The sequence below is a fragment of the Ciona intestinalis genome, chromosome 7, assembly GCF_000224145.3.
Source record: "Ciona intestinalis chromosome 7, KH, whole genome shotgun sequence".
In the NCBI taxonomy this organism is placed as follows: domain Eukaryota; kingdom Metazoa; phylum Chordata; class Ascidiacea; order Phlebobranchia; family Cionidae; genus Ciona; species Ciona intestinalis.
This window is the reverse complement of record NC_020172.2, coordinates 4625381-4650864: the sequence shown is the minus strand read 5'-3', so window position 1 is coordinate 4650864 and position 25484 is coordinate 4625381. Positions and strand designations below refer to the sequence as shown.

Here is a 25484-nt window from a genome sequence, read left to right as displayed (position 1 = left end):
TTATACAATGAACAGTCGATTTGATAGAGTGGGCAAGCATACAAAATACAAACATAACATATAAGTTAAGCAGTCCTGTGTAATGACAAGGTAGCCGTAATGTCATTACCGAATAAACATTGTATAGCGAATACAGTATAGGATGGAACACCTTTTCAATCTATTTTCTCGTCCAATTTGGTAGGAAACAAAGAACATTCAAAGAATTATAAAATCACATCCCTACGACTCCTATAGACCGTTGTTAATTGTTTCAAACGCGATCAGGATATTGGGATAATATGTGTTAAAGGTCTCCCATCTTCCCCCACCCTACCAAAGAGCATATACACCTCAGCGTTTACAATATATACATTGCATTTACCGAATACAACATAGCGTATATACTATAAAAACGTAATAACAACTGTGGATATGAAACACCATAGAACATATGTGTACAATATAGATGGTACATTCATATAACAACAACAACAACTGATCATCACCTACAACTAAACTCATATGATTCATATTGTATACGAGTATCTTCGTATACCAATATATACGGCACAGTGAACTCTCAGTTATACGTCACACATGAAATAGTTTTGTTTACGTTAAACAAACACACATCGTTACATATTAAACTATAACATATATAACAATGTCGCCTTTTTGTTTTAACTGTCAAGAAATATCAACGACATAGTGGTTCTGAGCATGTTTTCATTTGGTTTTCAAGTTCTATTTGGTGGTATAAACACACAAAAATTATATACCCGTATGTTCACGACTCCTAAAGCCCGTTGTTAATTGTTGGAAAACACGGTCAAGAAATATGGGATTTATGCGTAGGGAGGAACGTATTCAAGTTCGCTATGGATTTAGGTAGCACGGTATCCCCACAGTACTCTATAGAAATTGTCTGTGAAAAAACGTTCGTTAAGAAGCTATTTCCTGCCAAAATTGGCCAAACCCTCGTTTGAAAGGAATGGACCGGTTTTACTTAAATAATCACCAGTTACATGAATATGCCGGTAAAAAAAGGATTATCACGCTTTATGGATATTTAATGTATACCCTCTAAGTTGAACTGTGGTCAATCTGTTGTGCCATTTACGTATACGTAACCACCACAACGATAGCGCGATCAGCGAATAATACAACCTTGGATATGGTGGAAGAATAATGAATATAATTAGTGTATAATTGAAGTTAAATTCATTCAACCGCAAATATGCGGCCGTTCAATCACGTGTGTGTCAGGTGATTCTGTCAAATTTTTGTTCCGCGTTTAGCAATAAAAAATGACTACGGTAGGAGAAGATGGGACGCCGTTTTATTCTTTCTATTATAGTATCGGGGGAAGATGGGATACTTTTTAGCACATGTAGTATCAAAGTATCCTGATCGTGTTTAAACAATTAATAACGGTCTATATCGAAGTCGTGAGAAAAGGGTTTTAAAATTCTTTGAATGTTCTTTGTTTACTAATAAAAACAGGTACTCTACATAAATGCTTTCAGCAATAAAAAAGCGACTGGTTTTTGAGAACGGAAATAGCTCTTATTCTGAAACACCGTCATAACGCGAGCTGTGGTCTGATGGAGCGCCGGCGACTCAATAGATTCGGGAACGCCTATGTATTTTCAACATCGGCAAAGGCTTGACCGCAACGATTCAAAAATTGTCAAGCGTAGCCCGGGTGTCTTGAGTTCTGAAGTGTAGCACACGTCGTATTTTACGGTAGCCGCACCTTCGTGTATTGACTGATTGATATGGTTACACGGTATTGCAGTTTGAGATAGATAATAAGGTATTATTAAATCATATTTCGTATAATAGGCCAGATATAGTACTGTAGGGTAAGATGGGATACCGTTAGCACCAAAACCCCATATTACCTGATCGTGTTTTTTAAATTGTTTTTTAGGCGTAATAATCGTGACGAGAAAATAGATTAAAAGCAAGTCGCATCTATACCCTATCCTATTATAAGTTTACGATTTTATTATATAACTGTCGGGACGACGGTAGTGTTTTCATAAAGCAACAGGTCTTACGGGTGATTTTTTGAAATTCACTACCTTTTTACACCAGATGGGACGTTGATGGTTTGTTTACATTATGTCTGGTATAGCAGGAGTAAGGGAAAAAAGATTATTTACAAAACATGTTTACGAGACGTAGCAAACATAACAGTGATGTCCAAACATGGTTCCAGTATGACCGTTGTTTCCGATTTGGCTTTCATGTGTGTTTGAGCGTATATACAACATTACATGATATATGATTCAGGCGTTGTTATTATGCATGCCATACCATGTTTATAGGTCACAATGGAATCGTGTTTCATGACTAAAAAAATGTTAAGCTGTATAGGCTTGTTTTACGCGTGGTATACGGTAAGCGCGCTATATAGAAAGCATAGGTGTAGCGTGTAGGTGTTATAATTCGACCGAATAGAAAAAAAGGCAATCGTATTCTTTCGATTACGGTTTACCACGAGAAATAAAAGCGTATTCCTCAAACGTTCGAGTCAGCTTCTATGTATGGTACTGTGGGGTAAGATGGGATACCTTTAATATCCAAATATTCTGATCGTGTTTTGAACTATTAACAACGGTCTGCTGGAATTAATATAATGGAAGGGTGTCCCATCTTCTCCACCCTATACTACATATTGATAACTATATTGCTATTACCAAATTAGACGATCGCAGTATATGTGTGTTATTCGTATATATTAGATTCAGGACTCGCCTGCCAAAGTTACACGTGTGACTTGAGGCGTAATAAAACAACCGCCGTTACTAGAAATATTACGAAGGAATTTGGCCGATAAACTTTATCGTTAGAAAGCTTGTTGTGGGTTTGTTTGGCGAGACCACCCTGTGTAAGAGGCTAGTTTTTGTTCTTTGCTTAAGCTTCCTTTCTTGTTTTTGTCTCCCACCGTTGGCGATTCGTATAAGAAAGCAATTTTTAACGAAGGCTGTGCCACTCATGTCTTCTAGTTATGTGTGCGCAGTAAATGTCGATCAGATGATCACGCATTGGACCATGGGTGCTTGTTTGAGCGCTGGGAGACGACGCCCAATAAAACAACATCAGCGACGAACGTTCTTTGCTTTCCGAGACACGGAGATCAAACATTCCCGGATGGCTTTCCTCTGCAAACTGTGGAAGAACTGCGATATCGGAACAGCGTCGTAACTTAACGCAGCTGCGGGTTTTAAACTTTGGAAGTACCACCTGTACTTTACGATCGAAGGTCGAGGCTAATATGTTATAACTCTCTTTGTTTGGCATCTGCGGCGGCGATAATGAAGACAGTATAAGTATATAGTCCTTGGAATGTACTTAATATGTAATAATAGATTATACGGTGTCGTTCTTAACAAATATTAATCGTTTGGTCACGCAGTTTAGCACAAGTTAAGGCAGATGTCTTTGAATTAGGAAGTTAATTTGTTTCACAAAGTACCGTTGTCCACTTAAAAAGGTTTAACCGAATGGTCACGCAGTTTAGCGCAACTTAGGGCAGATGTCTTCAAATTATGGAGTTAATTTGTTTCACAAAAAAAGTCTAATTGCTGGTTATAACACTGGCCATGGTCAGTTTTAACTAAAGATCCAGAAAGAAAATATTGTATAAAACGGGCTTAGAGTCACATTACCGTAATTTTGCGGACAAGTGAATTTCAAAAGGGGTAATGACAGTAGCGAATATAAAAGAGAAATGTATAAAAATACCCCGTTCTTCAAATTGCCGACTATTCTGTGTAGGTATTTACCGCATTTTACGCTGCTGACTTGAGGCGAATGAAAAGCATTTGAAGACGATTTAAATATCTCAACTGCTGCCAGCCACTAAGCTAGTGTTAAGGTCTTAAGTATATTTTGCACATGCCCAATGTTGGGTGCATCAAACCCATGTGTGCGCCTTTTCAAGTTTAATTCAGCGAAGAATTAAGTCAAGGATATGGCAGTTATGGGCTTAGACTGCAATATTTGAACCTAAACGAAGCGAATTGCGACGTAACTAAACAATAAGTTATCCCTTAAGATCTTATTATTGACAAACTCTACGCTTATTACGAGAAAATCCGCTACGAAGGAACTTTCAGGTAACAGAATATCTTTTTTTTAAGTCGAGTGCAGAATGCTATAGCAGACGTGGGTCTGCGGGTTTTGTCATGTAGTCAGCTTTTGTTTCTAAACTGGTCATTGCGCAATATACGTATAAAACAACATAACATAATTTATTATTTATATCTTCGAAAATGATATCGAAGATCATGTTATATAAAGAACGAAGAGAAGGGAATTAGTACCAAAACGATAGTCGTTAAAACACGCTATGGATAAAGGGTGCGGGAAAGAACGTCAGTTAAAAAGCGTGACTGTTGTACAAGTATATGAGTTATGGAACTGACGTATTATTTATCAGTAAATAAAAACGATGATTCTATTTTAGACTTTAGTTAACACTTACAACGTAATGTTGTTAACCTGTAGGACTTCACGTACACCATTAATCAGAACCAGTAAGACTGTGTATGATTAGGTTTAAATGAGTGTGCAGATAACTCAACTTTTTAACGGTTAGATACTCTTTGTAGTGATAAATAAGTCGATTTGTAGCTACAGATATTGTTACAATGCGGTTCAATATAGGATAGTTTAGAAATCTTTAGGAGATACGTGTAAGGGAGAAAAGCAAATGATTTTGTTAGGGTATTTGACTTTGTATGGGCATACGTGTTCGCCTCGCGCGTTCACAACGCTTGGCGCGCTACCAAGTTTTTGACTTCTCACACACACTGATAAAATCGACACGGTTCCTATGGTATTGCAAAAAATAGATTAACTACTTCACGATGATGCTATCACTATAAGTGTATATTGCATAAATACAACGGTGTCACGGTCCCAAGTTACTTCAACATATATACGGTAGGTTTAAGGCACGCCAAGTAAATTAGAAAACAAGCTACTCAATCATGCTTATATGAGTTTTACCGCAAGAAACTACGTAACATCGTATAGCTACACTGTGAGCATATCAACGTATACACTTGGCGTTTTAAACGACAAAGTTAAACCAAATTTAGGAGAAAATGTCTGTAAGTCGTTTCTTGGTTTTCAATACACATCATAAAACGGATTTTCATTCATGCAGTTTTAATCTAATCCCGTTGCCTACCAACGTGCGAAACAACATTCTTATCTCTTACCTGTTGACAGATTCCATTGCTGAACAACTTCTTGTGGTAATTCTTTATCAAACATTATTGTCCTTCGTTGTACAGAAATGTTTTCTGCTACTTAGTGGCTTAACTGTTTGACTACAAGACCTGCGGTTGCGCCACAGTTGTGTTCTCGCCCCTCGCATTTGATTATCACTTTTGTGTTTTATTCGCCGCATTTATTAGGATAAACTCACTTGCGGAGGTTTATAATTTAAATAATTGATTCTTGTCGAGATTTCGCTCACCCTGTACTTTTATATTGCATTATTCATATAATATAATCCGAAACCGGTGGTAGGGATTATGTATGTTAATTACGAACTGTGTACTCAACTCGACGAAATAACTGAATATAGTTGTGAACTGAGTCAAAGAGAATTTGTAAATTTTGTGAAAGAATTCGTATCTTTGTGGAGGAATGTGTGGCTTTGTAAAAGAATTTGCCAACTTTGAAAACTCTGTACACATTTTATTAACCAAGTTACGTTTTACAGGCAATGCGTGGTTTGTTGTTTTCGTAAGTTAGGTGTGAAGAATATTAGCATCATATTTCAAGTTTAGAATCAACGTAGTAAACTAATAAAAAGCTAACATGGAAATGAAAGAAAAGAAAACCAGCATTATTCAAGGAACCAAAGCATTGGGTGTTGCACTTGTGGCCAACATTAGCCCAGCTATTAGTCAAGCTGCTGTTATAGAAGAAGAACCGACAACACTGATGCCGGAAAATGTTCGGATCTTCAGCACTTCGGATCTCGCTAATTTAACTTTGCATCAGGTTAGTTTGGTTTAGAGTAAATATTAACTTGCATGGTAAAAATTTAACGATGCTCTGTGGGGTAAGATAGGACACTGTTAGCGTCCAAATCTTTACAACGTTTTTTTTAGGGTTACGGTTATATAATTTTGTAAATATTGTTTGTTTACTACCAAATGTGGCGAAAAAGAGAATAAAATATGTCCCATTTTACCCCATCGTATGGTCTTTCAACTAATGGACGATATTGTTCACTTTCAATTCTCCACCTGCTCACATAATGTTTGTCAGCCAATATTTGCTTTGATATCATGTCTCGACAATTATTAGGGTTCATAATTAGGCCTTGGCGTGCCTAACAAAAATCATGTTCTCTCATTTTAAATGTTTGATCACTATTGCAAAACTTTGAAAAATAGTGTATAGTTATATACAGTAGGGTGGAGGAAGATAGGACAACTTTAGCACATAATGTCCAAATATCCTGATCGTGTTTTAAACAATTAACAACGGCTTAAAGGAGTCGTAAGGATACGGTTTAAAAATTCTTCGAATGTTCTTTGTTTACTACCAAATGGAAAGAGAAAATAAAATGAAAAGGTGTCCCATCTCCTGCCTACATTCGTTTTTTTTAAACAACCTTAAAAAACGGCGGAAGACCAAATGTAATATTTTTGTCTCGGCAATAACCGGATTCAGAATCAAACGTATAAATTTTGTCTGACCTATATGTTCCATATCACCAAGCGATTTGTAAGTGCTGATCAAACAGCGAAAGATTCCCGAAAATCTGTCGTTCGTTTTTTGTTTGCTGGGACAACTTCGTAGAAATGTGACCGAATTATGGAAGGACAAAACGCTGTAACGGACGCAATTAAAAAGACTAATTTTCCTTCAAAATTAAATGACTTAAATTGAGCTAATACACGGATGAGATACCCATCAAATTATTATCTCAAATTGTGAGCAGCGTCTTTAATTAAAGTGGTCAGGCCCACAGAATCGCTGGGTAATTATTATTTGACAGCCAAGTGTACCGCGCCAGTTTGTTTGCTTAGCAATGACCAGAAAGTTATTTCTTATGAAACGGCCGTATGAAAGCGATACCAGTACGGGAAATGTAACGTTTACGCTTTATAACTAAACTTGTGGTATAGAAGTGATGCTATATTTGTAAAATATAGCATTTCGACATTCTCTATTTGAGAATAATAGTTGGCTTTGTGGTTGTGACGTCACAAAGGTTGCGTGCGTGACGTAGGCATTGATTGTTACGTGTACAGAAGTCATAGTAAAGTAGCAAAGATAACTTTCTAACTCAACTAGATCCGTTAATACCATACGCAGAGGGTACATGTGCGTAACGTCTACGAATTTAAATCGTCCCCAATTGTCCACAATTGTGCCTAATTACGATGTGTATGGCCAAAAACTAGATCCCAGCAATTACTGGTATACATCTGAAGCTTTTCTTGATTATTTTGCGATAAAACTAAAGCCATATATTTATATCACGTTATAATAACCCCGTGTATTCTGTAGCTACAATGTAGTGGCATTGAATCTATAATGGGTATAGTAGAGTGGGGGAAACGCGGGACACTTTTAGCACAGAATATCTAAATATTCCGATCGTGTTTTAAACAATTAACAGCGGTTTATGAAAGTCTTAAGGATACGGTTTTATAATTCTTTGAATGTTCTTTGTTTACTACCAAATGGGACGAGAAAACTGATTGAAAAGGTGTCTCATTTTTCCCCACCCCACAATATGTTTATCGAACTCAACGAACTGAGTTAGTTCACTGACCTTTATATAAATTTAACCGCAGACACTTCGCAAATTGTAAGCTTCGTGCTACGTCATGGGGAACTAAAAACAACTCGAAATGCTCGTAAAATTATAATTTGGACGGCATTTAAAACGACAAATTCCCTAAAAATTTTAGTCGCTGTATTTCGTCAACTGTACCACATATTGTGCTGACGGATTTCTGTTTTAAGTCAGTTATAAGTTGGTACTTCTGCAAGAAATCTGCAATGACGTGGATAAAGAATTACAGCACACTTGATCTCTACACTGTAAGAGCTTTAGACCAGTGGTTCACAAACTTTATAACTTATACGGACTGGTAACATTTTAAATAAAATGCACCTTCGAAAATCAAATTCAACCCAAAATGTGATTAGGACAGAAGTATGCAGTTAAAAGCATAGAATAGACCCGTAAAATTCTAAATCAGTAAAATTGCGGTAAAATTCTACGGGTTCTAATGGATCGCTAAAATTCTAAAATCAAAATCAACCCAAAAAGTAGTTATACGACATAAGTGTGCAATTAAAACTCAAAAGCTAAGAATGGAAACTTCATTTTATTGAGAAATTTGCTGATGTTTCATTGATATTATACGTGTTGTGTGTCGTTTTATTGAAGTTTGTCGAAGTGCAGCAATTTAAAATTGTAAAATGTTTAGCGGACCAGCAGGACCAAGTTGACGCTGCCCGGTAGATGAGAATCACTGCTTAAGATGTAGTAAACACTTATGTGAAGAGGTATTGGTACTTCGCAAGTTCAAATCACAAAAACCACATATTTTTATGAAGCAATTTATATTCATACTTTCTTTACGGCCGCAATAACTGCGCGTGTAATATTATATAAAGCTAAATCGCAAAGGACCTCCCAGTTTTATATTCGAGGGTTTACGGTCAAATTCTTTCTTGTAAGAGGTTCAATTCTCGTCCATTCAGCATAAAAGCCATGAACAAATTTATGATTCGGCTCTGCGCTGATAACTGCCTCGGCCCTAGCGACAAATTAAACAAAGTCTGGTTTCTTGTTTATAGCAATTGGTCACGCCGTGTGGCTCAAATTGATTTATTATAACTTGTTTTATTGCTGTTTGAATCCATGTAAGCATAACTGGCTCTAATGTGGAAATTTAATTGACTTAATGCCAAATATTCGCAATATATGACTATACATGCATTCTAATACACATTGGAATGTATGTGTTAAGTAAAAACTTTGCTAAACAATATAAGCTACCGATTTCCAGTTCAACCTATTTTAAGTTTTTCTAAACACAAACATATTCTTTTGACAGAAATCCGAAATAGCGGTTAAACAATAATTTTTAAAGTGTCAAGAGTAAAAATATTTTTTTGAACTAGTTTGGCCTTCATCGGTATTTCAGTTAAACAAGCTGTTAGGTTTCGATACTTTTTATTAACCCCTCATCTCATTCGTATATTTACTTATCAGGTGGCGCGAGAGGGCGACGTTATGCTAATGGAGAAACTTCTGGAACGAATTTCCACCATGCAGCAGAAGAAGAAACGACTTAATGAAAAAGACGATGGGAAACTGACACCCATGCATTATGCTGCAAGATATAACCATTACCACATGATAAGTTACCTCATAAAGAACGGAGCAAGTATGTTATGTTTACCATATTGTATTTGGGTGGGGAAAGATGGGACACCTTTAGCACATAATATTCAAATTTCCTGATCAAGTTTTAAACAAATAACAACGGTCCATGGAAGTTGTAAAGGTACGGTTTTTAAATACTTTGAATTTTTTGTTTACTAATAAATGGAACGAGAAAAAAGGATAAAAAGGTGTCCCGTCTTCCCACAACATATACTACATATTACCTAATATATTACAGACTTCGCATTCAAACCCTTTATTGCATGTAATCAGCCAAGTCAGCAAATCCTTAGTATTTCTTTCCAACCTTTGAGGTTGAACAGACAAAGTTTTACCCCAGCATTGTTGCAAGCTATTTAAAGAACTAGTACCTTGAAATACCCGTTTACTTTTATCCTGTATGAAACCACAGGCGTTCAGATAAAAGGAGAGGATGACGCCACACCTCTGCATTTCATCGCAAAATACAAGAAAAAACGGGCGACCGATTCAACTTGGAATTATGATGAGGTAAGCAGTTTTATGTGCAGAATCATGACGTAAGCAGAATCATGACGTAAGAGGTTTGCTGTTTAAAACAAGCAGAGTATAACGATACAAGAAGGTTATTTTATGGAAATAGAATGACTCGCATCGTAACTAAAGGTACCAGATTCGATGCGCATTGCTGCTATATATATCACATTACAGGTGTAAGTCCTTGGACAAGACACACGTAACGGTCATTGCTATAACTTAGTGGTCACTAATTGTTTGTCCGAATTGTCAACTACACGTAAAACAGGAAAACATTCACCCACGAAGTTGCATACGTGGTAACTCGTAGCGAGGCAGCACAAGGTGTATGAAACCGAAACACCTGTGTTATAATTACTGTCGTTTTTTCCACCACGCGAGGATAAACAAGCGTTATCAATCGTTCAACATATGTGTATTTAAATCTTCATTTGGCTCCTCCATATATATGCAAATTTACTAATATTGAGTCACACGTATATAGAACAGGGTGGGGACAGATGGGACAACTTTAGCACATAATATCTAAATATCCTGATCGTGTTTTAAACAATTAACAATAGTCCATGGGAGTCGTGAGGATGTGGTTTAATAATTTTTTGAATGTTCTTTGTTTATTAACGATAGGGAAGAGAAAGTAAAATAAAAAAAATGTCCTATCTTCCCCCATCTTACTGTATTTATATTAGCGATAAATAATGCCCACGTCATCGTCTTTGTAAAAATATTGGTCGTTCAAAAATATTTAATCGGCATATTTTGACATATGCTGATTCGAAATCATACATTGCGGTCTGTAAAACAAACTAACGTCGCTGTTGGGAAATTCACGATTTACTTATATATAAATATAGTGTTTCCTATGACGTGTGAAGTGCTAGGGAAAATGCCAATCAGTATTTATGTCAATACTGATCAAGAGTTGGAGCCCTTATTGCTGTCTGATCAAGCTTGTGTTTTTTGACTAAGTCACTATCAAATATACAATACCTGCAACTATTTAATCTATATATATATATAAGGAACACTTCAACACTCGAATATAAATGAATAACTGTAACTTGATTCATCCTCGCGTGGGAGAAGACACTATAGTCGTTATAACGCGGGTGTTCTGGATTATAAACCTGGTTCCAGCTTACGATTCTGTATGGTCGATAAATTAGACAGCCAATTAGTGACCACTAGGTTGGAGCTATTGCCGTGAAATATTTTTGCAAAGTACACGTACGCCCATATTGGTAGCAGCGATGAGCCTCGAACCCGTAACAAAAAAAACTATATTTTTACTTACACATTGGCAGCGGCAACGAGCCTTGAACCCGTAACAAAAATCTATATGTTTTACTCAGGCATCTGATTCGGATGACGAGCCGATGCCAGAAGAAGAAACGTTAAGCTGTCTTAAACTTTTAGTGGATAATGGTGCCCAGGTAAACGCTCGTGATGCCATGAGTCTAACACCTCTTCACCAAGCTTGTACAAGAGGAAACACAGACGCTGTGCGGGAACTTCTAAGTTGTGTGGGAGTCGCACTTGAGGTAAATATAAAGTTTATTAAGTTTATTTGGTAGAAAACAAAGATTTTATGTATGAAGTTATATACCGTATTCTTACCATTCTATAACATAGTGTGGTTAATTGTTTAAAACACGATTAGAAAATGCGAGATATTATGTGCTAACGGTATAACTTATATCCCACAATAATATACTGATACAGAATACCCCTTTTTAGCAAGGTGTTTAGGTATTGCACGAGGTGTATGAAACCGTGCTGCTATAACCACTGTCGTTTTCCAGCCACGCGAATATTTATTTATTCATTCATTCATTTATTCATTTGTAAATAAAATATCTTTCTTCAGATGGCGGACCACCAAGGAATGACCGCTCTCAACCTTGCGTGTTTATACGGTAGGAAGACGATAGTTAAGCTGTTGCTCGAAGCTGGAGCCAATATAAGATGCAGAGACAAAGACCTGACAACACCCCTACATTTAGCATGCGCTGAAGGAAGCATTGACGTAAGATAGTAATTAATGATTGAGTGTCATTTCACCTTGATGAAGACGACCGAATAGGCGGTCTCAACGTCGGTTATTAGCTAATTTTGGCGAAGGAGCCAAAATACAAGCATAACATGCCTGGCAGCAATATTAATGGATGGTAATTGATAAGTTACAAACCAATTAACAATAAAGCGACATTTCCCGGCGATGAATACCAAATGGTATATGCTATGAATTTGGGATCTCAACCTGACCTTACATAAATGCGGCTGGGTTTAATACATGTAAGCACGCATAAGCTCATATAAAAAATATATTGTCGGTGCTATATATCTTAAATCGTCTGTGTTTTTCTCAGATCGCTCAAGTGTTACTGGCAAAAGCTGACACCTTAGCTGAAGCTGCGTTGGAAGCTGAATATGTTAATCTTGAAAACAATAAAGGAAACAACCATGAGAGTTCAGGACATAATCGAAAACCGAGTAATAATGGGACCAGCATGCAAGTTTCGACGTCCAAAACTAACATTGGCGCTTCCCCAGCTACTAAAGGTAGATTTAAATCGGCGGGCCGTTGACTTTCCTAATATAGTAGGGTGGGGAAATATGGGGCACCTAGTAAACAAAGAACATTTAAAGAATTATAAAGCCGTTTCCTCACGACTCCCATAGACCGTTGTTAATTGTTTAAAATACGATCAGGATATTTGGATATATGTAATAAAGGTGTCCCGTCTTCCCCACTCTACTATATTAATAATCTTTCAATGGCTTATCTGGTATAAAAAACGTAGTGTATTTCTGACGTTTCGTCCGCAATCCGGTAGGACTTCATAAGGAATGTAATGCAATATCTAAATATTGATGTTCAAATACACATACGATGCTCTTCGCCGTAACGTCGGTTGTTTATTATACAAAACCACGGACACTTGTGCCCTCAAGGTGTATGAAGTATGTGGTGTAGGATTTACTAACCGAGGTTAGGACCTTAAGCTTTTAATTGCAACAAAGTATATGCTTTTAAAGCTGTTAAGAGTATTGTCGTATTTTGCAATGAACGTTAAATGTTCTTAGCAGCCCTATATGTTCCAGGTTGCCCCCTGTTTTGTAACTCAATTTTTGCAACTTGTTTTTTATCTCCTTCCTGTAACCTTTTTTATTAAAAAGTTGTTATTCCTCAGGATCTGCAGAGCTCCTTCAGGACGTTGATGCGGAGAAAAATCTTCCTCTTCATCTAGCCATAGAGAACGGTCACATGGAACTTGTTAAGTTCTGTATCCAGAAGTCGAAAGAAGTTGGTAAGACATTTTAAGAAAGTTAATTTTTTAATGAATGAAATGCATACATATCGGTGTAATAAGAGGATATTCTGTATCAGTATACTGTTGGGTAAGATGGGATACTGGTAGCACCCAAGTTCCGCATTCCCTGATCATGTTTTGAGCAATTGGCAACACCTTTTAGAGTGGCGATGCTACAGTTATATCATTCATTATTTCATATAGACTCCTGGTTTATTGCCAAATGGGGTAAGAAATCTTACCCCACGCTACTCTATTCTAAATCCACTCAATAACTCAGGTCTTGGAAGCATGGTGCACCAATGTAGGAGCAGGGACGACACCTGTCTTCACCTGGCAGTGCAAGCCAACAGCATTGATATTGTAAAGTTACTGATGGCTGAAGGCGGTGACGTAAATGCTAGAAACTCCGCCCTCGTCACGCCCCTTTTTCTTGCTTGTCAACATAATTGTCACATTATTGTGAAACACCTGCTAGAAAAGTGAGTAACTATATTCCCAAATGAGATATAGACTGTGGGGTAAGATGGGACACCTTTAGCACATTATATTTAAATATCCTGATCGTGTTTTAAACAAATAACAACGGTTTTTAGGAGTCGTAAGGATACGACTTTTATAAATCGTTAATATTTTTGTTTACTACCAAATGGGACGAGAAAACTGAATGAAAATATGTTTCATTTTCCCCATTCTGATATAAATATTTTCCCAAATAAGACACTAAACCGCTAAATGTAATGAAACATAAACTTACACCTACACACTTTCGCAGTAAAATTGTTGTCCTTCCGGGCGTATGTGTCTCATTAACCGCATACCTCAATAGTTTGTAGCTCTTATAGTTTGGTCGCTGTAAAATTTTAGAGCATTTAAACGTATATCCTGTGTAAATTAAAAAAGCACCCACGCAAGTTTTGTTTATTGTATAGAAATTGTAAAAGTATTTCTATGATTTTAAAGTACAGTAGTTTGGGGTGATATGGGATACCGCTCGCACCTAAATTCCTTTGCCTATTTTTGTTTACTACCAGATGTGACGAGAAAGAAAAATGAAACTATGTCTTATCTTACCCCATCCTACTACACGTATGCGTATTACAATACATCATAAACATTTCTGTGATTTTCACGCAGTGGAGCCAATGTGGAATTAAAGGATTCGGACTTCATGTCCCCGCTGTTGATCGCATCAAGATACGGACATCTGGAAACACTGACATGGTTGCTGGAGCATCGAGCGGACATCACTGAGACCGACAAGGACGACCGAACATGTCTTATGTGGGCAGCAGACGAAGATAGAACAGATGCTATCAAGGTCTTGTAGAAAATAGGCGTTTTGTGAACAGATACATCGCTTTTCAATTTATCGTGGCCCACAAGCAGCGATTTTTCTCTTTTCTCATCTCATTTGGTAGAGAATACTTGATAAAGAATATTTACAGAATATATAACCGTAGCCACGCGACTTTAAAAGAGTGTTCTGAATTGTTCAAAACATGATCAACAAATATATAATTTAGGTTCTAATCCTTAACCCATCACCCCACGGTCCCATCGTTGACTTAAATAACGTATATGTTACATCTATGTAGCTTCTAATGAAGAGCAAAAAAATGCGTTTGATGATCGAAGAGAGAGATAGATACAACAATACAGCTCTGCATTTAGCTTCAATGAAAGGACACACGGACACAGTAAAGGTAAAGCAACTACATCTTTGAAAAAAAAAAAAAAAACAAACCATTTAATTTCAACGAAATCAGTTTTTAGGAAAATATAACGTTGTTGCTTAAACTGTAGGCCAGGGCAACGACTGTAAAAACTGATACGAATCGCTTTTTACAAAGGGTAGTATTTCCAAATTCTTCGTTCCAGCTTCAAAGTTATTTAACCATTTTCAGCTTTTGCTTGATTACCGTGCCTCTGCCGATATCAAGAATGACGACGATCGAACCACACTACACATGGCAGCCTTCCACGGCCACGACAGTGTCATTCCTCCACTAATAAAACGGGATCGTTCAATTATAAATGCGGGGGACGAAGAGGCGAATACTGCCCTACACTTGGCATGTATTGGTGGGAATATCAAAAGCGTTGTCATGTAAGTTATTATCATAACGCCAAGGAACATATATAGTAGGGTGGGGCTAATGGAACACATTTTTCTTTCTAAAATGCGAAAAAAATATTGGAATGCGGTAGGGTGGCACGGACTTTTATTCTATTTTCATGTCTTATTTAGTAGTAAACAAATAACATTCAAAGAATTATAAAACCGTATCCTCACAACTTCATACGCCGTTGTCTATTGTTTAAAACCCGATCTGGATATTTGGATACCATGTGCCAAATGTGTTCCACCTTATCCTACAGTAAAATATTTAGGGCAAGCATAAAAAAATAAGTTATGTAATACGCCATACAGCAATTCTGTGTATAACGTTTGTTTGATCTTCGATACCGTTAGCAAACATGGCTTAAATGTGAAGGAATTGTCACCCTGTATGTGAGATGTAGGATTTGTTTACCTTTACATTCAATAGAGTTTTATTTGAACAGCTTTGAATATGCAAGTCACCTAATCGTAAAACTTGATTTTATTTTTAAGTTAAAATAACAAACTAGCTAGAAATCGAAAGCGATGATGAACGTATATAATAAAGAAACAGTTTTGAATATATTTCAAGCGATTTTGTACAAACCTTAAAGGAGAAAATAAAGTTAACGCCTATATTTTATCAAACTTTTACAGTATTGTAGGGCCAGGTAGTCTAACGTTAACATACATTCATTAATTTATTCAACATTTTCTGATCGTGTTCTGAACGATTAGGGATTCTGTACATATTCTTTATTTGCTACCAAATGGGACGAGAAAAGGGTATGAAAACATACACTATCTTACCCAACCCTACTATACTCTATTTTATTCACTATCTAACATAACGTCTTGCGTTTCAAGTTTAATCCAAATGGGAGCAAACATTGAACTGAGAAACGCGAAACAATGGACGCCCCTGGATTGCGCTGCTGCCAATGGTTGGGTGAAGCCAGCCAGGGTTTTGCTTGAAGCCGGGGCCAGTATTCAACCACGGGGGAAAATAAAGGTAAGGTTTCTTACAGCATATAGGATGAAAGTATTATACAGTAGGGAGGGGAAGACGGGACACTTACTCGTTCTATTTTGTCGTCCGATTTGGTAGTAAACAAAGAAAATTTCAAGAACTATAAAACCGCATCCTCGCGACTGCCACAGACCGTTGTTAATTGTTTAAAAGGACGATTAGGATATTAAGATATTATTTCCTAATGGGGTCCCATTTTCTCCCACCTTATTATATAGCAGGGTGGGAGAAGATGGGATTTTCTCGTCCCATTTGGTAGTAAGCAAAGAATATTAACTGAAGATATAAACGCAGGCCCACTACTCTAAAAGAGCGTTGTTAATTGTTTAAAACATTGTTTTGTTTTTTTCTGTAATTTTAGACCCATTTCACCAACACCCTCAAGAATAATTACTCATGTAGCATTGCACAACCATTTATAAAGTGTCACTCACAAAATCTAATTTGTTCATTTGTAAACGATATAGTACTGCAGTTATATTACTTACATAGAATATAGAGATAAAAAATTGCGAGTAAGATTGTCATAAAATGGCATTCACTAACATAAACATATGGAAATTGAGTATTTGTATTTTTCCATTTAAACAGAACTATTCTCCAACTCGGGTAAATACATGGTTTAAGTCGGTGGTTCGATGTAATAAGACACATATTAAGCAAATAAGTTTATTTTATGTTTTATAAACTATACGACTTCGCCTATATGCAATATATTTACTCCATTGACAAAGTGCGTGTTTTAAGAAAATAATTTTATTTCATGATACGTTTATTTTACAAAATGGATTCACAAAAAGCTACCCATTTCAAGTATATATAAGTATTGAACATTTTTTAAAAAGGATGCTTTGTCAGTACCCATATACAAGTAACCCCTATTTTGGTGGCAACAGGCCAACCCTGGCATAAATTCTAGCTCCCATAGCGTGCCACGCTATAAAACCTAACCCACATAAAACAAAGTAGAAACACGTGCACGTATTTATTTCATATTTTTCGTTTTCACGCTTTCTTTCATTTTGTTATATCTGTGTTTCGACGTCATCAGTTGTACAATAAGGTGAGCCGTTGTTAGCATGCCTTATTATGGGACAAATGTAATTTGTGCATGTATATGGCTACAGTACAGTATGGTAGGAACTGCCATACCAGTGGCTACAAAGGTTTTCTGGCGGATCAATTATGCTGGGCGTGTATTTGGATGTGCGTGGATTTGGAAACACCTCTACCGTATTTATAACCGGTATTGATCCAGCCTGCTTTTCGTGCCCACCAATTTGCCTGTATAATCTGAAATGATTGTGTGTATGTTACGCTTAAAAAGAAATTGCGTGGTTCGTTAGATACCGGTACCGTTAACGCATGGAATTCGTGAACATCTGTGTGTTATTTAATTTGTAATAAGATTCCTTTGAATCTGAAAAATTGGGTGAAACACCAAAATTTTATTCAATATCTTGCAATACATTGAACCCGTTATAACTTCAGATTTGCGCGTTGCATCTTGCCTGTCAGCGTGGTCACGTGGATATGATCGCTTTGCTCCTCCAGTGGCGGGCTGACGTCACTTTTCGCTCAGCGGATGGAAGAAACGCGCTCGATTATGCGATCGATCATTCACAGAAAGATTGTGTTCGCGCCTTGCTCCGTCATGAAACTTGGAAGCAATCAATGAAAAATGCGGTCATTCATCCCGTAACAGGTACATACAATTTAACAGATACACAAGATGTAGCAGGTACATATACAACGTCCGACGCCAAATAGCACACTGGTTAGCGCGTCTGCCCCTACTCCAGGGGGTTATGGGTGCGAGGTTCGACGATGCTTAACGAAAAATAATTCAACGCAGTGTTCCTTTATGTGTTATCCAAATTGTCAGCTATAAATGAAAACTTACAAAGTAACTTTTGTTATGTAATCACGCTCGTTGTAATTTTGTTGGGGTGCAACAGCCACGCACTTTAACTGACTCTTTCCCACACGTTTCATCCATGTAACAACTGTTCTTTAATTCACACGGCATACGCTATCGTTTTCAAAGAGATAAATACAAATGCTAATTAGGTTTGACCACCACCCCGATGCGACGTCTTATCATTAAGATGGAAGACATGGCTGAGATTGTTTGCAACCAATGTGTTACCGATAATGGAAAGAAACCTGAAGACGACGATTACACGGTAATTACAAAGCTATGATATTTTATGCAGTTAAGTCGACGGGAAAACGTACAAATGTACCACGTAGTTTGTAACTCAATTTCCAAGTGGAGTTATATCTGTATTAAAGGACTTATATGCTTTGCTTCTTAACAAAGTGGCGATAAATCAATTTGTTGGTTACTTCATGTTTGTTTTTGACCGATCATAGTCGAGGAAATTGAGTAAGTTGAGATTCAACTACCTTTGTTGATATAAACCCGTTGGGGTAATAAACTATTCCCGGTCTAAATCATAGGTCTTATTCTATGTAACCTCACCTACATAGACTAAACTTATATGTAAACCTTTAAAAATATACCCAATTTATAACGTATGTCATGTTATTACAATTCCTGAACAGGTAACATTAGCATACGAGTTCTTTGACGATATGTACGCTTGCACGGAATGGAGTGAACGATCAGAAACAACAGGGGGGCGACCGCCATCGGCTGGGGGGTCTGACTATTCGGATGAAAATGTTTATACGGTTAGTAAAGTGTATGAAACAGAACACTTGTGTTTAACGACTGTCGTTTTCCGGTCATGCGAGAATAAATTAAGTTACATTCATTCACATTCAGGTTTACGATGAGCACGACCAGCTAACGAAAGAGGCGCATACGTATGTGAAGAAATCAGACGTCCTCCAGAACAATCACCCGTTAAAAATCATGGTAAACAAATGAAAGAAGCAGCCGATTTTTTTATTTGTATATATGTATAGTACTGTGGGGTAAGACGGGATACTATTTGCACCTAATTGCCACTCTAGTATATTGTTTTAAAACCTAATTAATCAGTATAACAAGCGCACAAATAAATATTTTTTTATTTGGGTCGAAACAAAATGTGAAAATAAAGGACCAAAGATAGATTTATTACCTCAAAAATCTAATCGGAACTTATTCAGATTAACAAGCACAAAAACAAACTCATTTTTTTTCAGGTCGAATCCAAATGTGAAAGTCTATTGCTTCATCCTGTAGTCACCGGTCTCCTCAATTACAAATGGCGACGGTTCGGTCGATATGTTTACTACAGTAACCTGCTATTCTTCATTGCGTATCTTACCATTCTAAACGTTTACATGATGCTTAACCCGCCATTCTATAACCTCGACTGGATAAAAATCGTTCGACTGAGAAAATATCTTGCAAGCGGTCGAAACGCTACTGGTAAGAACTTGACAAGACAACAAGATTCTGTTACTTCTGCTACCAGGCATAATGTAAATAATCTTTTAGCGGCTCGTCTAATATAAAAAACATAGTGTATATTTCCGACGTTTCGTCTGCCACCCGGCAAGACTTCTATGGAGAATAAAACGTTTGAAATACATTACGTTTTATACCAAATATGCCGCTAAAAGATTGTTTACATTATGCCTGGTAGCAGAAGTAACAGTGGACATATTATATTCCGCAAGAGTCAGTTGTGTTTTTAATGCAGAACTGTTTTTACAGGTATGGCTTTATCTAACGCAACATTGGCAGAATTTCAAACATCGACGTGAGTATGTTTGACTCTAAGTCACTGTAGTTACCCCAAACTACATAAGTCTATATGGAACCATTCGTTACCGATAAAAAATACAACATGGACTTCCTTTACAATTTTTTGAAAAGAGTTCGTAAAAGTAGGCCTAGTTGAGTAACTCATAAAACTAAGCATTTTTTTACAAAAAGTGTTACGTCAATTTTTTTTCTTTTTACAGCTCAGAGTGTTACTTTTTTCGCGCTGATTACATAGCGAGTCATCCTGGAGCTGTTGGATGTCAGACCTTAAGTTATGATGTACGAAACATGAAATGGGCGATCCTAGGGTTTTCTATACTTAACCTATTGAGAGAGGTAAGTTAACAAGTATGATGCCATAGTGAAGAATTATCACGTCATCTATTAACCACTAAACACCAGCAACAACCCCTAACCCCATAATACTCCCAACTATCAACCCCTAACACTTTCCACCAGCCTAATCTACAATGTACTGGAGAATTTTATTAATCTATTTTAATGATGCTGCTAAACAGCCAAATACAGTAGAGTGGGTTGAGACGTTACTTGTTTTCATTCTCCTTTCTCCAGTTGATAGTTAACAAAGAATATTTACAGAATTAAATAACCGTATCCCTGCAACTCTAAAATAGCGTGGTTAAAACACGATTAGGAGATATGGGTTTTCGGTGTTCATGATATCCCATCTTACCCCACAGTTATATTACAGATATTCCAATTCGCTAACCGTCGACTGAATTACCTTGACGCCACCAACCTAATCGAAGTGACGTTGTATGTGACGTCATTAATCCTAACAATCGACTTCTACACATACAGTCTTGACACTGTGGCCCAACTGACAGCATCAGCCATGGGAAGCGACGAACTAGCAGTGTTGGATGGTTTTCAAGCCGATACCGGCTTGAGGCAGGTGAGAATATAAAGTATTCTCTTCTATTTTACGTGGGTTTTGGTCGCGAAGCACGCTATATACGAGACCTGAAATTTAGGCCAGGATCGACCCAAAAGAATGTAAGTAACATAAGCTGGTTGTTGTTAACAGCACGATGTAAAAATCGACAAAAGACGTGAACATAGCTTACCGGACTTTATCTGACTCATAATGACTCTAAAATAACTTCTTTTTTTAACCAGAGAATTTTAATTATACATCGAAGTCCAGAAAAGTTTTTTTCACCAACACTTTTTAACGTTTTAATTGTTGTTCCAGGAGTGGCAGCAAGAGATGGGAGCTTTTACAATCTTCCTCTCGTGGATGGGACTCTTGCTCTTCATTCAGAAGATCCCGAGATTGGGTATCTTTGTCGTGATGTTCACTGATATATTGAAAACTTTCACTCAGTTCTTCCTGGTCTTCGTGTTTTTCATATTTGGTTTCGCTCTCTCGTTTACCATACTACTAGGAAATCAAGTGAGTGGCAATGTAGAATATCCTGAATTTGAATGAATGTAACATATAGGTTTCCTTGCGTGGCCGGTAAACGACAGTCATTATATCATGAGTGTTCTGTTTCATACACCTCGTGTCCTCTTACGAGTTACCATGTATATGTAAGTTTTTTTCTGTATGGCAGATAATATAGACAGCCCATTAGTAATCACTGGGTTGGAGCAGTTCTTTACACCACGCTTTTAAAATGGTGACCATTTTACCCAAAAGTATGATGTGCGTCGTTTTAGGCATACGATGCAAATCATTTCAAGTCGCTGTTTATATACCTAACATAAAAAGGTCACAAATACAATTGTATCAGTTTTAAGCTTCACACAAAAATTGTTTCAGGATCTGTTTTCTAATTGGTACACTACGTTAGTCACTACTACAGTAATGATGATTGGTGAACTAAGTTATGGAGATATATTTTACTCTGCTGCTGGTGTCGCCATTGGAAGTGACTACAAAAATGAGGTGGGTTTAAAAACTTAACTCAACGCAATTTTTATATCTCTTCGAAAACGAAAGCGAAGATCATGGTATTTAAAAAAGGAATCAACAGCAAAAAACAGTCGTTAAAACACGCTATAGATAAAAGTGCGAAAAAAATTGTTAATTGAACAGATTGGTTATTGTACTCAACACATGGTGAACTTACATTGAGTTACTTAACTTTAATTTAAACCAGTCACTTTTCAACTAGAAGAAAAGTGTGCGTTAAGACCCGATCCGCACAATGTGTTAACATATATATTTTCATTCCTTCGATATGATATAGGTCTACACAACTGAAGTCAGTTTCGTCCTTTTTGTCATTTTCCTCATCGTGATGACGATCATCATCATGAACTTGTTGGTAAGTAGTAGTTTTGTGTATGGTTAATATATATTCAGTACTGTGGGGTAAGATGGGACACCTTTTTATTCCATTTTCTCCCCACTAGGTAGTAAACAAAATAAGATAAAACCGTATTCTCACGAATCCTATAGACGTTGTTAATTGTTTAAAACACGTTGCTGTCGGACCGTGTATACGTCCCGTCCATTGAACCAGAATACGGTATTTCTTCGTATAAACCTTAAGAAAAAACTGAATGTATTAATAACACTCGTTCCATTTTCTGCAACTTTGAATATGATTATTTTAGTAACCGTATTGTCACTAATGTATTTACATTTAAATTCTTAGGTTGGTCTTGCTGTAGGAGACATCATAGCTGTACAAGAACACGCCACACTTGAAAGACTTGGGATGCAGGTTTGATTTCACTCAAATTATCTTTACTTCGCGTTAATAGTAGGTTGTTTTAATTGTCAGTCATACATAAAAAAAACACTCACAAAGTAACATACGTGGTAACGCGTATAAGCTGGCACGAGGTGTATGAAACAGAACACCCGTGTAATAACGACTGTCTTTTTTTTCCCCGAAATAAAGCAAGTAACATTCATTTATTCGCGAACCTTTATTTGTATTGTTGTTTTTCAGGTTGATTTAACGTTAGATGTTGAGTTTACTCTCCCGGCGTTCCTGCGGAAAAAATCTTGTCTACGGAAGCAAACTATTGAAATAAACCGATATAGGAAGTCGGACTTTGTGCGGAAGTTTCTTTTTGAGGATTCCGAGATGACGGTTGATCACGTGAGCAAGGCATTGGACCGTGAAGGCGAGGTAGACCCCAAATTACCCACTGTGCTATATGTATAGCAGATGCTTCTGAGTGTTTAACCCCACAATGTTTATTCCATATCATGTGGTTTGTTTCGTAGGGACTAAAAGTTTAAAACGTAACATAATTTTTTTTATCGCTTCGAAAATGGAAGGATACAAAACGTTATATCTATTATGCCTAACATTGAAATTTTTGTCCTTTAGGCCGAACAGGACGAAGCAAGCAGGTCGATAGCAGACCGGGTGATGAGTGGACTTAGTATTTTAAGAGGGAGGGTAAATGACCTTATAGCCGACCAATCTGAAGTAAAACAAGGTGTACGAACTGTGCGGGCGATGGTGCGGGAAGCGAGAGTAGAGACAAGAACGTATAGTGAGGTTAGATTTTGCTATTATACACGGTAATCTAAACAAATTGTTATTATTTTATACTCTATCGGCCATCAAAAATATTTACAGAATTATATAATCGTAGCATCGAGACTCGTAAAGAGCGTTGTTTATTTCTAAAAATACAGTCGTCTTTACACGTGCGTGTTCTGGTTTTCATATACACCTCGTGCCGGCTGAATAGTTACCACGCATATACAACTTTGTAGGTAATTATTTTTTTAAATTACACCTTTACGCAGGACATTAAAGACAACCTCCTGAATACTGGTAACGACCTCACGAACCGCATTAATCTAACACGCGATGGATTGGAACAAACAACTCAACGCGAGTCAACACAAACAAGAGGAAAAGTGGACACGACAAGAGAAATGGTTGACCATCTCCAACAAGAAGTAGAACTTACAAAGAGTGAGCTTGGGACCGTAAGTTCACCTTCCGGTTTTACAGTTTTAGCTATGAATGTATTTTGTTTGGGAAATGACGTGAATGTGAATGTAACTTGCTGTTTTATTCTTCCAGAAAACGAAAATCGTTATAACATAGGTGTTTGGGATTTTATTGAGTTTTTTTATGCAAGGCTGACAATTTGGACAATCCATTAGTGACTACTGGGTTGCGAGTCAGTTTTTGTGCAGCATATTAAAATATAATGGGACGAGGAAAGATGGGACACCTTTAGCACAAAATATATAAATATCCTGGTCGTGTTTTTAACTATTAACAACCGTCTATGAAAGTCGCGAGGACAAGGTTTTATAATTCCTTGAGTGTTCTTTGTTTACTACCAAAATGTACGAGAAAATAGAATAAAAAGGTGTCCCAACTTCCCCCATCCTACTATATGAATCTTGTAGGTGAAAGCTGATCTCGAGAAGAGAATGGAAGCGATGCAAGAAGCTCTTCTTTCTCGTGGATGGGAGGAGCTGAGGACAGGACTGAATAATTGTAACTTAATGATCGAGAGAAGTCGAAACGAGATTATGGAGAATTTGGAAGAAATGAAAATCGTGTTGGTGAAGGAAAAGTTTATGAGCAACGTCTGATCTTTTTCGTGTAAGTTTCGTTTTTTGATGTTTCATGTATGCTGTACTGTGGAATAAGATGGGACACCTTTGGCACATAATATCCAAATACCCTGATCGTGGTTTAAACAATTAACAACGGTTGTGGGAGTCGTATGAATACGATTTTATAAAAAAGGTGTCCCTTCTTCTCCCACTCTACTATATGTATACTGAACTCAAGGTCACGGGCAAATCCTGGCCTTAATCTTAGGACCCATGGCGTGCCACGGTGCGGGACCTCACCCACATAGAATAGACGTCACTCACATAGAATTAGTAGCCTACGTTATATTCAGTTCTAAATTACGTTATTTCTGCAGGTCAAAAAATTCGCCGAAGTGGCTTTTTTCTTCACCGCGACAACTTAAAGACGATCTGAACGCTTTTTATTATTGCTATGCAGTTTCACAGTTCAGAAATATCCGAACAACTTTGTCGATACTTACAGTTTTATGAGCTAAATATCGGGACAGAGATTTACAAACTTGTATACGCGACACATTTGCCACGTTAGTTTTATCCCTATAATTTGTCCCATTTATAAAACGCTTAAAATTATTTCTAGGTTTTATTGTTCCAATGTGTATTTTATAGCGTGACGTATTGCTTAAAAATATATTTCATGGTTCAATCGCGAGTTCGCAAAAAGTGAATGCAGTTTAGCCTATACAGTGATAAAAGGATTCACTGAAGAAAAAGAAAATTAAAAATTCTTTTAGCGGGGAATCTGGTATATAAATGTAATCCTACTGTATTTACGACGTTTCGTCTACTAAAACTATAGAATATACCG

At 37.0% G+C, this 25484-nt stretch overlaps 2 protein-coding genes across 3 annotated transcripts in view; one reads left to right on the top strand and one right to left on the bottom strand.

Annotated features, from left to right (window-relative positions):
* Positions 1-5378, bottom strand: part of LOC108949639 (monocarboxylate transporter 12-like) — a 28534-nt gene extending 23156 nt beyond the window's left edge. The window contains exon 1 of the mRNA XM_026835286.1: positions 5220-5378. Coding sequence (XP_026691087.1) covers positions 5220-5274 — 55 coding nt within the window. The 5' untranslated portion in view covers positions 5275-5378. The remainder of the gene's footprint in view (positions 1-5219) is intronic.
* A 332-nt stretch (positions 5379-5710) lies between these two features.
* Positions 5711-25322, top strand: LOC100179232 (transient receptor potential cation channel subfamily A member 1 homolog). Of its 2 annotated transcripts, XM_026835284.1 has the most exons (30): positions 5711-6012; positions 9257-9431; positions 9843-9940; positions 11299-11487; positions 11814-11972; positions 12316-12508; positions 13141-13257; positions 13541-13742; positions 14398-14581; positions 14859-14966; positions 15168-15370; positions 16232-16376; positions 16986-17003; positions 17886-18099; positions 18465-18580; positions 18963-19091; positions 19186-19278; positions 19551-19779; positions 20068-20113; positions 20319-20454; positions 20831-21034; positions 21335-21535; positions 21908-22033; positions 22338-22415; positions 22749-22817; positions 23049-23231; positions 23436-23609; positions 23864-24049; positions 24482-24680; positions 25012-25322. In XM_026835284.1, exons 1-29 carry the CDS (start codon positions 5827-5829, stop codon positions 24668-24670), a joined length of 4350 nt encoding a protein of 1449 aa, XP_026691085.1. In that variant the 5' UTR covers positions 5711-5826; the 3' UTR covers positions 24671-24680; positions 25012-25322. The 2 variants fall into 2 exon arrangements, with proteins under 2 accessions (XP_026691085.1, XP_018668223.2); XM_018812678.2 differs by lacking the exon at positions 16986-17003.
* Positions 25323-25484: the final 162 nt, after the last annotated feature.